The sequence below is a fragment of the Henckelia pumila genome, chromosome 2 (assembly GCF_033568475.1).
Source record: "Henckelia pumila isolate YLH828 chromosome 2, ASM3356847v2, whole genome shotgun sequence".
In the NCBI taxonomy this organism is placed as follows: domain Eukaryota; kingdom Viridiplantae; phylum Streptophyta; class Magnoliopsida; order Lamiales; family Gesneriaceae; genus Henckelia; species Henckelia pumila.
In genome coordinates, this window is record NC_133121.1 from 124,298,630 (window position 1) to 124,313,223 (window position 14,594).

Below are 14,594 nucleotides of genomic sequence, written 5' to 3' on the forward strand. Positions count from 1 at the left end.
AGAATATCAGGGTAATTATATAATCGAACCAATTACAAACACATTAATTTGGTCAAGAAATGGGGAGTCTACTGCAATTTGCCACTGCCCATCCAATCTTTTGTCTCTCATTGCAATTTTGTAAGAAAACAAACTATAAGCTTGCGCAATATCTATGTATTTGTTAAGGACACAAACCTCAACATGAGTTCTGTCGGTCCTAATAATTTCATACCTCCAAGAACATTGAGATTTCCTAGTCCAACTTCCTCTCCATTCAAGATACCCAAGCACGCATTGCCATGTTCCTAGAATAAGCAATACCAGTTAGCTCAAGATTAGTTCTCTCTTTTGATCATCACCAGAAAATATTCGAAAAATCACTCACCGTCACGATAAGATATGCTTGGGGACGCAGCTCAAACCCAACATTTCCAACTTTCAATGCCAAAGTCTTGAAGTAACGGGCCGCATGATCACTAGCGGATCGAAAAGGACGTTCTATACTTCTCCAGCAGAGTGGAAGGCTAGTATCCTCCACTGCCTCGAGCAAGTGGTTCTTGTTTATGTCGTTTGTAATCTGAAAACAATCCAATATGATGAATAGTAGTAATCCCCAAGAACAATCAGATGATTACGTTTTGAATAATATTTATCGGCCGGTTTTTTCATCTTACCAAAGAAACTAGAGTATGATATGATTGAGCACTGAAGTAAGTATAGGTACTTCCGGTATCAAAAACTACTGGGAGGCCCTTAATATCAGTAGCTTTGCCACCAAATTGGAGGTCTACAGATTCCAAAGAGTGGTATTTTCTGAATAAACAACAAGTGGAACATTAATTAGCATAATATATATAAGTAGTACTGATGGATATAAGTATATATCAAACGCATCAAGAAGCTAGGGATAATTGACAGACTCACGATTCGTGCAACATCGGTGCCCACACGATATCTGAAGCAGGGATGAAGCCAGGACCTCCGAAGAAAACGAAACCTCCCCCTTGTCCACTTAAACAGTGACCAAAAAGGTTTTTTGTAGACCATAGTCGTGTAGCTGGGCTAGAATGGATGGTTTGCCATGGCCAAGGCCAAGGACTCTGTAAGGCCCGAGATTAATTAAAAATTAATCTGAATTTAATTTGATTTTAATCCGAGTATATTTAATTTGAAAATATTTAGAGTTTTGATTTAAATTCTAATATTTTTAAATTATTTAGGATTGAAATTGAATTAAAATAAGGGCCGAGGACCAAATTGCAAATATTGAAGAATTGAGGGGCTAAACTGCAATTATACTTGAACTTATCAGATTTTTAGTTTATTACTCAGCTTTCAACGTGTAAGCCTATAGCTATGTTCAGAAAATTGAGAGAAGTCAGAACATAGACCTTCATTTTCTTTGAAAGTTGGATATTCAAATCCTTGTAACTTTTGCTCCGGTTATCCGATTTCGATTTCGTAAATTGTTCTGGAGTCCTTACGACGAGGGCTTCGATCTCGTGTAAGTTTTATGATGTTTTATATGAATTTCAAAATCAGTTTGGGGCAGAGATCAGGTTTTGAGTTATTGAGTATGTTTATCATTGTTTATACGATTCTATCTCGAAACCGGATTGTGGAGTTTGTATTGAACGTGTCCAAGCATGATTTCCAGCTTATGATTATTGTTTATAACTGATATTATGAAGAGTTTGATGATATATTAGTTGATATATGTTGTACGAATGATTGGAGTGAAGTTAGAAATGATTTCGGGATTACGTCGATTATCGATTTTCAATCGCTACGCCGTCGAATTGAGTTTTTAGACTGTTTTGTTGGTTTATCTTTGAGCTGAAGTTGTTATCTAGATGATATGAATGTTATAGCATTTTTATTCTTCAGTTTCAGTTGAGTTTGGAAGACCAACAAATCAAGACGTCGACTTTGTACCGAAGAAGTTTGATTGAGGTTTGAAATGAGTTTGATCGATGATCTTATGATGTTTTCGACTCGATTTTGATATGATAGATTGTAATGAAGTTTGATATGTGTATTTTGATTATATCTTTCAGATTTGAAGAGTTCAAAATCGAGTTAAACGAAGGTATAATGACGACATCATGAGTTAGGGACTTTGAAACTCAAGAACGTCTATTCTTGAGTTGGCCCGTAAAAACCACATACTTGATATGTTTTGATGTTATTGATCCATCTCAGGTAGTGAATCTTTGAGTTTGAGTTGATATGATAGCATATTGAATTGATTCAATGCCAAGGTTGCGGTTAACCTTATTTTCTAGCCCGGAATGGCTACGATAGATGGATATCCATGTCAAGATCGTTTACGAATCTTGATGGCAATGAAATGATATGAATCAATTCTTATTGAAGCGTTGATTACTCTATTTGCTGAGTCGAGTTTTAAATAGAGTCGATATGATTTATTTAACGCTTTCTATATATGTTGGTTATACTGAGAATTGTTTCTCACCGGAGTTTATCCGGCTGTTGTTTTGTTTTGTATGTGTGCATGACAACAGAGAGGACATGAGCTGATTATCGACATCATTGACAGTGGGGAGAGAGTCTAGCATGTGAGGATTCGGGTTGTAGAAGGTTTAGAAGCATCAAACATGATATTATATTTTAGTTTGAAGTATACTTTTGAGAATTACGATAGATGTGTCGTTTATTGCTTTTTGAACGACTAGTTGATGTAATAATCACATGGTTTGATGCTAGGAACTTACTACATGTATATATGCATGTTACAGATTTTATAAACCATGATTTGAGTTGGTTTTTGATTATTTTGGATTGAGTTTGCATAGTTGACAGCAACAAAGATTCTGCAGAATTCTGAACAGAACTCGTGCGCTCGATCGCATGAGTACGTCCGATCGAGCGCGGCTCGTGATTTGCAAAAATAGAGAATTGGAATTTGAAGCTCGCTCGATCGTGTGAGTACGTGCGATTGAGCGCAGCCGGAAATTGAAAAACAGAAAGTTTCAACTTTTATGTGCGCTCGATCGCATGAGTTTGTCCGATCGAGCGCAGGGCCAATTTTTTATTTTTATTTTTTTTAAAAAAATTTAGCTCTTGATTTGATTATGTTTTAATTGACTCGATTAATTGTTTATTAATCGTTAATTGTCCTAAGTTAAGATTAGCCAGCGGTGGTTCAACGAAAGCCTCGGTGGTGTGGATCTTGATCTTGACCTTGACCCTGACGGTAGCCGGAGTCTGTGACGAAAAGGAAGAGTCAAACTCGGAGTCGGTGAAGGAGATCTGGGTGACAACGCCGATTACGGTGGAGTAGATCTAAACGAGGAATGACTCAAGAGAAATGAGAATGGTTTAAGCGAGGAGTCAAGGAGATATGAAAATGGTTTAAGTGAGGAGATCTGTTTACCATGGTTGAAGGTTGGGTTGGGTTTGATGGAGAGAGTGGAGGAAAAAAGATTTTTTTAAAAAAAACAAAAAAAATAAATAAAAAGGAAAACTAAAGACTTGCCATGTGTCGATTGGTGAATGGATCAAGGCACTGCCTTTAAAGGCAGCATCGAACGAACCCAGTTCAAGATAATTTATGTAATGCAGAAATTTTTGAATGCATCAAAATTAAAATAAAAAATTGGATGGAAGAAAAAAAAAAAAGAAAGAAAAATGACGAGTCATGAGAAGGAAATCAAAAGAAAAGGAAACAAATTTAAACCTAAAATGTTTTACTAATTTTTTTTAATAAAAAATCATATTAATAAAACTCAAAAATTACTTCGGAGCAATATTGGATTTGAGATTTGCAATTGGTTGCTTTCTATAATTAAGGCACAACATCCCATATTGTGAAATGCTCCAAATCGAAACGACAAGAATACGTGGAATTTTTTTTAATTAATATGACTATTTATTTAATATTTCACACGAATATTTTGTATGATATTTAAGCATTATGCGTATTTAATAGAAATGCAAATCAATTCATGGACTATGTGCAGAAAGGAAAACCTTTTTGCAAAATATTTGTCGACCTGCGATTGTATAAATGTGAAAAGAATCGTTTCCGATGTTCTAGAAAACTAGGAGGCTCCAAGTTAATAATCAAACACAGTCGCCTTATTTGATTCTTGGGCCGGTGCACAAATACAATTAAATTTTTTTACTTAGACAAATTGCTATATATATATATATAATTATTATTTTGCTCGAAAACAAAAAAAATATTATTATCATTAACATGTTGGGCTTTTATATAAATAAATATGGACAGATCAATTTTCTCGGAATATTATTACTTGATTTAGAAGAAATAGGAGATTTAATTTCACTATATTATTATTAGAGTAATATGCCAACAGTATATGTGGTGTTCATAGAAAAATAAACTTGTATTAATAAATAGCTATCATTTAATGTATTTTTAAGCAACATCATTAATAATTTAAGATAACATCTCATCTCTCCGAAGAAATATAGCATAAGTCACAAAAATGAAATTATATTTAATTTCGATAGATTGTTAATCAATCTGTGTCTAAAATATTTCATATACAAGGATTGTCATATTCCAACCCCTCACGTCAAGGAATGAAACTGGTGGTCCAAATTTTGAAGATGGTGAAATTAGCTCTAATATCATATTAAAGATGACGGACGGACTTAGACTCAACTCCAACCTCAAAAACTAGCTCAAGCGAATCATATTCCATATACAGGGTTCTCCGTCTCGATTATATAGTCTTATTTTTCATACAGATGAAGAAAAATAATCGAAAAAACTATTTAATGCATTTAAAAATGGTTGCATAATTTTTAATATGCAGAGTTAATAGAGAATATTAAAATCACCGAATATTATGGGAGGGAAGAGAATCTAACACACGAAGCTGTCGTTGAATTATTAAATAATAATAATGTAAAAAGATGAGAGTGGTCAAATAAAAATTTTCTAGGTATTTTTGGCATTTACTCAAAGGAATTAACCGGAGAGGTCCAGTTCAAACCACAAATCCACAATATAAAGCACCCAACCAACCACTACTCTTCATTTTTCCCAATCAGCAACCATGACTTCTCTCTCCGCTGCCACCGCCGCCGCCGCTGCCGCCGCAACGCGCCTCATTCCTTCCGCAACAGCCGCCGCCACGAAACTCACCTACTCCTCTTCTCTTTACCTCAAGTCTCTCGCATCCTCCCCACAGCTCTCCCACCAATTCCTTCCCCAGGTTTTCCATAAACTAGAGTTGATATTTAGGGCTTCATATTCATACAAATTTGTGATTTTCGATCATGAATGATAAATGAACTCGTGGTTGTTTTCTTTTTTTTCGATAGAGGAGAGCTTCGCGGCGACTATCGAATGGGAGGATTGGGTATTCGACCGTTGCTTCCCCGAAATGCTTTGCATCGGACCCCGAGCAATTGAAAAGTGCGCGGGAGGATATTAAGGAGCTCCTGAAGACTAAGTTCTGTCATCCTATTTTGGTAAACTTACCGAGTTCACCTTTCATTACCTTTTCAAAAATTTGTGCGGAAGTATTTTTCTAAAAAAATTAATAGTTGAATGCTCAATGCGGCTTGTTTAAACTGACTTTTACATTTTTACCTTATTAATTTTGGTATATCACTATGTTAACTGAACGAACGAACACCTTCATCGCCAACTTCGGGATCAATTTAAGGGGGTAAAAAATATTCATCGTTAAATCAGGAAAACGAGGGAAGTTAAACAAAGTTCGATAAAATTGAACTTAATGAGAAGGTAGAATACCGAGAAGCAGAGAAAATGTGAGAAATAGAGAACTTTGTGTTGTAATAGAATTGGATTGGATTGTTGAAAAATTTACAAACTTGTACGAATTTGTATGATCTCTATCTGAGATATGTTCCACTTCCTTAGGTATCATGTTTGTCTACGACATTTTAGGTTTTGTTGGCTAACAGACTAATCTAATTGATTTTTTTATTGCTGTTGCCATTTTAAACTGCAGTTAAGGCCAGGTTTTAACATGATTTTTGTTTTCAAGGAGTTGAAATAAAATCTTTAAATAATTTATTTTCATAGTTGCAGGAAGAGCAAAATTATTAAATGTAGTTTGCTCGGCTGTAAATTTTTTTAATCAAATTGCTGTCAGGATATATTTGAAGGAATGCTTCATATTTGGAATTCTGCTGGTGTAGTTAACGGTGCAGTTTTAAATTCTAATGATGAGATACATGAAGAGGAAGTTGTTGTCTTATTTCTATCTTGACAGGTTCGACTGGCTTGGCATGATTCTGGTACGTATAACAAGAATATCGAAGAGTGGCCAAAAAGAGGTGGTGCCAATGGAAGTTTAAGATTTGAAATTGAACTGAAACATGGAGCAAATGCCGGTAATGTTTCAATTTTATGAATTACTCGTTCTGGTTGATGAAATTTGTGCCTGACAGTTTATTGACATGCAGGGCTTGTGAATGCTCTTAAACTTCTTCAGCCCATCAAGGAGAAGTATTCTAGTGTGACCTATGCCGACTTATTTCAGTTGGCCAGTGCTACGGCTATTGAGGTTGTTCCTCTCTTTTGGTTTTGTGCAATGAGAAAACTTATTTAGCAAGTATTTTGCTGATGCTTCTTTTGATTGAAGGATGCTGGAGGCCCCAAAATTCCCATGAAGTATGGAAGAGTAGATGTTGCGGAACCTGAACAATGCCCAGAAGAAGGGAGGCTCCCAGGTAAAAACTGTAGCCCCTGTAAATCTCTTTTATGTGGTGCATTATAATTGCTATTAAAGCATCTTGAATGAAGAGTATGATGGATGGCATCTGAATGTTGAGATATAATATAATATCGAATCTGTTGGCCACAGGTACATGGTCACTTGGCCCTTCGGTAACCACTAACACTTGTGCCTGGTTTGATGAGTGAGATCCAATTATCTATTTGAAAAAATTGCTGAAATTGTTTGAAAGATGCTTGAACTTTGTGACCTCATGGTTGAAGTAGATCTTTTATGCGACTCCATAATGTAGTTCCGAGATCACATGCTTAAACTTCGTGGTGCACTTTTAACTATCGACGTTAGACTGCATTTGTCGTGCCTACTTTCTTTCAAATCAGCTACTAAATGTCTTCATTCATCAGATGCTGGTCCCCCTTCTCCTGCCACTCATTTACGTGATGTTTTTTACCGCATGGGACTCAATGATAAGGTAATCTATTATTTTATTTCATTTCGAAATTATCGTGAGTTTAAAGGGAATCATGGTGTTTATGGATTGGCCTTCTCTATCCAGGAAATAGTTGCACTCTCTGGTGGCCACACTCTTGGAAGGTCGAGGCCTGAGCGTAGTGGATGGGGCAAACCTGAGACAAAATACACGGTATTGAGCAGGACATTATTTTGATAGTATATCAGCCTATTATCGCATGCTGCATTTCATCTGGTTGTCTTACTAAAACAAGTAAAAAGTATTGAGAGGAACATCAAGGCTCTTATTGATTAAGCTGAGTGGATCATTGTATAATTGTAAAGGCACGATCATTCGAAAATGGTTTTGATATGTTGATGAGATAAATCTCGATTATCTATTATCCATGTTACTTTACTTTTTCGATATACATTATCTAGACCAGTTTTGGGCATTCGGGTTGTGATGTTCAGTAATTAGACCAGTTTTGGGTATTCGGGCTTCAGCATTTGCTAACAAAGTGCAACCAAGGGCATAAGTCATTTTTCATGTAAATGTATGGACTGCTGACCATCTGTTTCTTTGCATGGCAGAAAGATGGACCTGGGGCTCCTGGAGGACAGTCCTGGACCGCGCAGTGGCTGAAATTTGATAATTCCTATTTCAAGGTGCAGTGATAATATTCTCACCCTCCTATAAATTTGTTGGGTGGAAAAAACTCCGTTCCATTCTAATGTATAATTGATCTATAGGATATCAAAGAAAAGAAAGATGAAGACCTGTTAATTTTACCTACGGATGCTGTTCTTGTTGAAGATCCTTCATTCAAGGTATAGTGGAAAAATGACACATAAAGAGCTTCTTTATGTTAATGCCCTTTCTACGTAGATAAAAATCATTTTAAAACAGCAGTATCCTCCCTTGAGAGGCTTTCGTCGTTTGCTCCTCAACTCACGTGGTCCTACATATATTCAGGAATATGCAGAGAAATATGCTGAAGATCAAGATGCATTTTTCAAGGACTACGCTGAAGCCCATGCTAAGCTTAGCAGTCTTGGATCCAAATTTGAGCCACCTGAGGTATTTTCTCAGTTATTTTTGCGGCAGAAATTTCAACATTCTTTTTCTACGCCCTTTTGTTTTCATCTTTTTTGTACAAAAATTTATGCAACATCGAGATTAGTTAGAATTTATTACAAAAATACCTTTGCTCTATATTATAAAGTCAACTTCTTTTGCAGGGCTTTCCTTTGGATGATAGTCCCCCTCAAGGTCAACCAGAAAAATTTGTTGCGGCCAAGTACTCGACAGGAAAGGTAGTGTTCTGATCAGCTTATTCTGAACTTTCTTGTCTACTTCCCTTTTCATGCACGAAAATCTTCACATGAATGATGATGCAAGTTCTTAAATTCGTTACTTTTTATGGCTGGTGCAGGACTAAAATTGAATACCAGTGTCTACTTTTCGTTTGCTGTTACTTAAAAATAACAAGAGATTGAAGCTATTACCAAATCGTGTGATCAACGATATCTAAAAATTTGGACATTTTTAACGAAGGAGAAGAATAAAATTCAATGAGTCCTTTACTTATTTGAATTGCAGAGAGAGTTATCAGAGGCTATGAAACAAAAGATCCGAGCCGAGTACGAAGCCGTGGGCGGGAGCCCGGATAAGCCTCTCGCATCAAACTATTTCCTTAATATAATGATTGTGGTTGCCGTTTTGGCATTAGTGACATCTTTGGTTATGAACTGAATGGTTTTGGTCTCGTAAGCATTTGTTCCAACATTTTTTCTTTTATTATTATTATTATTTGGACCACAGAACTCTCAACTTAAAAGGGTACAATAATCATATAAACCCTTTTCTAATAATTTTTCTAACAAACCAAACTAGCCCTTCTCAGTTTATCCTGAAAAGAATAATAATAATAAGGAAATAAAAGAGCAGATCCCTAATCATCACGGGTCATCTTTTCCCCTTGCGTGGTCAATATTGGACTATTTCGGTCTCGTGGATTTTGTTGTTTGATTGCGAGCCTAGTTTTTTGACCCACTTTCGCGGGGTAGGCCGCAGCTGATCAGTCTGTGTTAAATTTGGTGCCTTCTACTTGAATTATTATAACTATACAGCAGCTAATTTTTTCATAAAAATAGGAATTTTCAGCTAATGGTTATGGAACTGAAAAAAAAACTTGAATATTCTAATTTGATAGAACTGAAGCATGTATGAATAAATATCTTCTGCCTTAACTTGATGATTTTGAACAATTTTGTTGAAAAACCATATAATCGAGCTAATATATTTCTTGGGTGAGTCTGTTGTATAGATTTTAATCAGTGTAGTTTACTTAATTAACTAACGTGATTTACATGACACGACGTTAGCCTCAGGTTTATCTAGTTTGCAATTAATGTACATCAAAGGATAATAACTACAAGTTTTCCTATTAAGAAACAAATTAAAAATTTGTTTTTTTCTTTTCGGTGATGATGTGATGTTCTTTTTTTTTTTTCTTATTGGTTTCTTCGTTTGACGCAATTTCTTCATCTTTACTTTTTTTTGGTGTACGTCTTTCGGTATCCGATCCTAAAAGATAATTTAACTTCTTGATGAAAACTCTCATTTTGTTTTAAAAAATAACATTACTTTTATCGATTTATGTTTTGAAAAAGGAAAAAAAAACACACGTAGGAATATTTCAATATTCCTCACATGAAAATTTGTTCACGTACGTGATCACAGCAACATTTTCAATCCAAAATTAATAATCACCAATATTTCCATTAATCTTTTACCCCAAATCCTATTTCATTCCTTAGTACGTACATCTTAACTCTTTCAATAATTATATGCTCGACTCCTTTAATGATAATAATACCATCATGTTTGTAAGGTGGGGGGCGAGATAGTAAGGAATTAATTGAATCTTTAAATAATTAATTGCGCATAAAGTTTCATTTTTTTAAAAATATTTTTTTGGGTTAATTGAGAGGACGTGACCTACGTACCCACCCTCATAATATTAATTATATTGGATCCTCCAGTGGTTAAGATACAGAAAACGTGTGTAATATTCTGATCAAGAAACATGCAATTCTTTGACTCTGGGCCTTCTCTCCGTGGGTTCCGATGATGTCGCCAGTTTCCTCTTGTTTTTGTTGACCACCACGTCCTCCTCGTTCTCGTCCTCGTCTTGTTCGTTTTTGTCACGAGGATGGTCATGATGAGTAATGGAATTGAGAAGATGGGAATGAAGTTTGCTTAGATCTGATAATGTCAATGGTTTCAACAAGAACTCTTCTGCTCCGCCTTCCATGCATCTACACATACATGACAATATATATATCACACACGTACGTTATATTATTAGCCTCCACCTTTATATCATTTTCAAATTTCAAGTTTCGTTGCCTCATTAAATTAAGGGTAATGCTACATGTAACTGAGGGTTACACGTTGGGTTACACATTGCATTTGAAATTACATGATTATCTCTGCACTTTATTTGGAAAAAATCTTTCAAAAATGCATATAGAATAATCATGTAATTTCAAGTGCAATGTGTAACCCGTGCAATCCTCAGTGTACATGTAGCATTACCCATTAAATTAAACAACCAAATTAACAGAAAGAATGAAATTTTCCGCTAAGTTGTGTTTGTAATTAATTTGAGAGGAAAAAAGCAGCACTTGAACTAAATTACCAAATTAGTAACTGATATTTTTAGCTATCATACCGCTAATTAATAAGTGCATATCAAATGGTTTAAAATGATTGAAATTTGCCCCTTTTTCTATGGTTTAAAAAGAACAGCCCGGAGTAATTGTAAAGAAATTAATGTCAATAGAATATAATGTGTCATATGATTCAATATAATGAAGTTTACTTGTTGATTCTTGAGGGGACGTTCTCCGATGACATAACAACAACTGGTATGTCTTTCCAAGAAGAATCCTGTGAATAAAATAAAAGTAAAAATAGTTCATCAAAATTAGTAATTACATTTAAGATATTCATAAATCATACGTACTGTTTAAAGAGAAATCATGTACAAAAACCAACAATTAATTAAATTCATTGATGCAATTTCGTACGTACTAACCTTGACTCGTTTCAGTAAATCGTAACCAGTAATTCCCGGCATATTATAATCTGTGATGATTAGGTTAATTTTCGACACCTGCGCGCATATAAATTCAACATATATATAAGTACTTCTGCTATATTAAAAGTGCAAATGATCTTATTTAGTAAATAACTTGTTAATTAATTATGGATATGTATTGTCAATCAGTAGTATATTTTTTGTTTTCAAACTAGCTAGCTAGATGTTTGCCCGAACATATATCCTCGAAAAACACGAGAGGACGAGGTTTACTCGATCCTAAGAAAGACATGGGATACTCCAGTTGCATGCCTAGTCTTGGATCTATACTTTCATATATGTGGAGAAATGAATGGATCCCAAGATGGAGAAATGCACAATATTAATTAATGAACACTTCTTGCATGCGTTGGGAATTGACATTGATTTGTCGCAAGAAGTCAACATAGGATCCTCAACATTTCATTGAGGAAATAAAAGACACAATGGTTGCGGGAGCTAAGCTGGGGACCTTATAAAATATTGTCATCGGATCACTGTATATAATAATGACACCTAAAAATATATATAGTACTATTTTCTTAGGTCCCCCTTCTATTGCATCATTCTCAATTATAACACTTAAAAGTAAACTCCTATATATGTTGACTTCTCAATTTACTATTCACAAATCAACGACAATTCCTCAAGTAGTTGGAGGAGGAAATTAGAAGTGGGAACCAGTAATTGAATTTCAGGTTCATTTTTATTAAGAAAAAATTGCATTTCAGGGAATGCATATTGTTTGTCTCTGGCCGACTTCCTGCTGTCAAATTTCAGTTCTAATAATGTATCTTTCAAATTTTAATTTGTCAGTTTAATCTTTTCTTTTCCATGGGAATGCTGATATATAAAACTGTAGTTGATAACGTCACGCGGTCCGCGTCACATAACACCGCGTCGAGAAAATGACCAAAATTGCAAAAAAAAAAATATATATATTGACGGACATGTAAAACTGAAATTGAAATTTTTAAGAAGCATGACACGAGCAACATTAATAATTGTCACAATTAACAACAATATAGCAAAATATAGACAAATAAAATTTTGAATTAGGACAAGAAACCCTAAAAAAAAAAATCCAACATGACTCTCAAAATAGAAAATACTGTTTTTAAAAATCCAATTTCAAATCTCAAACTTGATCGCGCGCCCGTAGCTTAAAAGATGGTAGGAATTTTATGTGGATCGATCGACTACTGTAATGTAGTACATACGTACCATATATGTGTTGTCCGAAATTCACTGCTTCAATTAATTAATCAATTAATTATAGAACGCGATCTAAATAAATTAAAGTTTTACCTGTCCACAAATAAAACAGTGCCAATTCAAATAATTTTAACGAAGTCTTTTACATCTTCAACAACTAGAGGACTCACGAATTTTAATAAGGACGAAAAGAGATTGTTTTACAAAATTTTATCCTCAATTCCATACATATGCTACACTGATTTTCAAATATATCTTTGTAATTATCACACATGCATGCAGTAATTGAAACTTTTTGTTATTAATTGTGAAATTATTTGTTAATCTTGTTCATGATCTTTATATATATCTCTCCTTTTTAGAGATAACAAAAAAGATCATAAAAAGGCGATCCACGAACATTGTGCCTTAAATTAAGCTAATCCTTTTTTTTATACCTTTGACTGATGATGACTAATGTATATATAATTCTCAATATATAAATTGTCCTAAAATAGGAATATATATATATACGTTTCAAAACTTGAACATATTAGCTAGTTCCAAATTCTATCTGATATTAGATATGATAATATAATTAATCACATATAAAGAGAAAGAGATCAAGCTGTATGTAAAACTTTTCCAGATCATATTCAAACTAGAATGTAACTTCTTATAAAATTTGGGTTCGAAAATATATTAGGAAAAAAAAAAAAGAAGATTGTATTATTCTGACCTCTGGCTGAGATACTGGGTTGGAAGCAGCACCTGATAATGATGTTGTTTCATATTCATTCTCTTGAATACCGAGTAACCCCAGATACTCCAGAGCCTTATCTCCAGACTCCACGCATGTCACTGCAATTAACGTCGCCGAACCGAAACGAAACCGAAAATTCAAGAAAATAATCAGCTCTTTATTTATTATCTGTCATATATATTATATATATATATTATACCTTGGTAAGAAGATACAGTGAGGAGCCTCTCCAAAAGCTTTCTATCAATGTGACTGTCATCAACAGCCAATACATGAAAACGATGCTTGATTTCTTGGTCAGTACTGCTTTTGAGCTGAACAGCTTCTGAATTCTCCATTAATCTGCACCGGATTTGATCTTCTTTGTTTTTTCGTTGTGATTTAATTAGGTTATAATAAATTTATAATAATATGCATATACATGTGTGTTGATTTGGAGTGTGTGAATGGATTAAATATTGATGGAGTACTATATATATATATTTATATGGAGGAAGTTGTATTGTATTGTATTGTGTTGTGTAGTAAGAAGAGCGAGGGTATGAGGAACATCATGTTATATATATGCATGGATTGAGTTTATTACTTATTCTCGTACGTCACTTCAATCACCAAATATAAATAAAGTTTTGTTTTTATTTTTATTTTTTGGTTATTTTTTTCCATCAAATAATTAAAATTATCCAATTATTCTTATGTACGTACGTGTTACTTATTTATGATTATATGTGTAGGATCCAAAGTGGTTTTTCGTAAGACTTCTGAAAATAATTTTTCTATAATTGTATTAATGTTTCAAATAATGTTTTCTTTTGTTTTTTTGTTTTTTTTGTTTTTACATTGTCAATGTTTGTGTGAAGTATCTTTGAATATGTATTGATGTATGTATGTATGTGTTTATACATGTGGGGTTAGTCTATGCTACACTGGGAGTATTTTTCCCCCTATTTCAATACCATTAGATCATGTGGGACTCATATTTTTTTTATGAAAATTAACATATGTCTTGATGATCGATCTAATGGTTGATATTTGACCACATCATGGGAGAGAAGTACTACAGGTGTAGTATAGAATAATCCATGCATGTGTGTGGAAAATTGCAATTTTGAGTTGTTTTTGTTTTGGTTTCTTTCAATTCGATCTAGTCTTCCGTGTGGATATATAAATTTCAGTTTTAGTCGTTAATTTATTTCAGTTTTTGGAATTTTTAACTTTATTTCAGACTCAAACGAAAATTAATATATATGCGTGTGTGCGTTTTTTTTTTTTTTTTTTTGAGGTTATGTACATATGTGTGTGTATAACTTTTAATAATATACGAAAATGGGTGTGAAAAAAGAAAAAGGAAAA

General features: G+C 34.0%; 2 protein-coding genes and 1 pseudogene across 4 annotated transcripts; 1 reads left to right on the plus strand and 2 right to left on the minus strand.

Annotated features, from left to right (window-relative positions):
- Positions 1 to 152: 152 nt before the first annotated feature.
- On the minus strand, positions 153 to 4,676 carry LOC140878338 (aspartic proteinase Asp1-like; annotated as a pseudogene).
- Positions 4,677 to 4,964: 288 nt separating this feature from the next.
- On the plus strand, positions 4,965 to 8,970 carry LOC140880004 (probable L-ascorbate peroxidase 6, chloroplastic/mitochondrial). Of its 2 annotated transcripts, none has more exons than XM_073284036.1 (12): positions 4,965 to 5,192; positions 5,302 to 5,451; positions 6,222 to 6,342; positions 6,415 to 6,515; positions 6,594 to 6,681; positions 7,091 to 7,158; positions 7,243 to 7,329; positions 7,731 to 7,805; positions 7,890 to 7,967; positions 8,113 to 8,217; positions 8,379 to 8,453; positions 8,740 to 8,970. In XM_073284036.1, the coding sequence occupies exons 1-12, from the start codon at positions 5,034 to 5,036 to the stop codon at positions 8,890 to 8,892; spliced, it is 1,260 nt and encodes a 419-aa protein (XP_073140137.1). In that variant the 5' UTR covers positions 4,965 to 5,033; the 3' UTR covers positions 8,893 to 8,970. The 2 variants fall into 2 exon arrangements, with proteins under 2 accessions (XP_073140137.1, XP_073140138.1); XM_073284037.1 differs by having other exon boundaries at positions 4,968 to 5,192; positions 8,573 to 8,970.
- Positions 8,971 to 10,093: 1,123 nt separating this feature from the next.
- Positions 10,094 to 13,743, minus strand: LOC140883955 (two-component response regulator ARR17-like). Of its 2 annotated transcripts, XM_073290582.1 has the most exons (5): positions 13,441 to 13,743; positions 13,218 to 13,339; positions 11,243 to 11,320; positions 11,027 to 11,094; positions 10,094 to 10,460 (listed from the first exon to the last, which is right to left on the minus strand). In XM_073290582.1, exons 1-5 carry the CDS (start codon positions 13,577 to 13,579, stop codon positions 10,220 to 10,222), a joined length of 648 nt encoding a protein of 215 aa, XP_073146683.1. In that variant the 5' UTR covers positions 13,580 to 13,743; the 3' UTR covers positions 10,094 to 10,219. The 2 variants fall into 2 exon arrangements, with proteins under 2 accessions (XP_073146683.1, XP_073146684.1); XM_073290583.1 differs by lacking the exon at positions 11,243 to 11,320.
- Between the last annotated feature and the right edge of the window lie 851 nt (positions 13,744 to 14,594).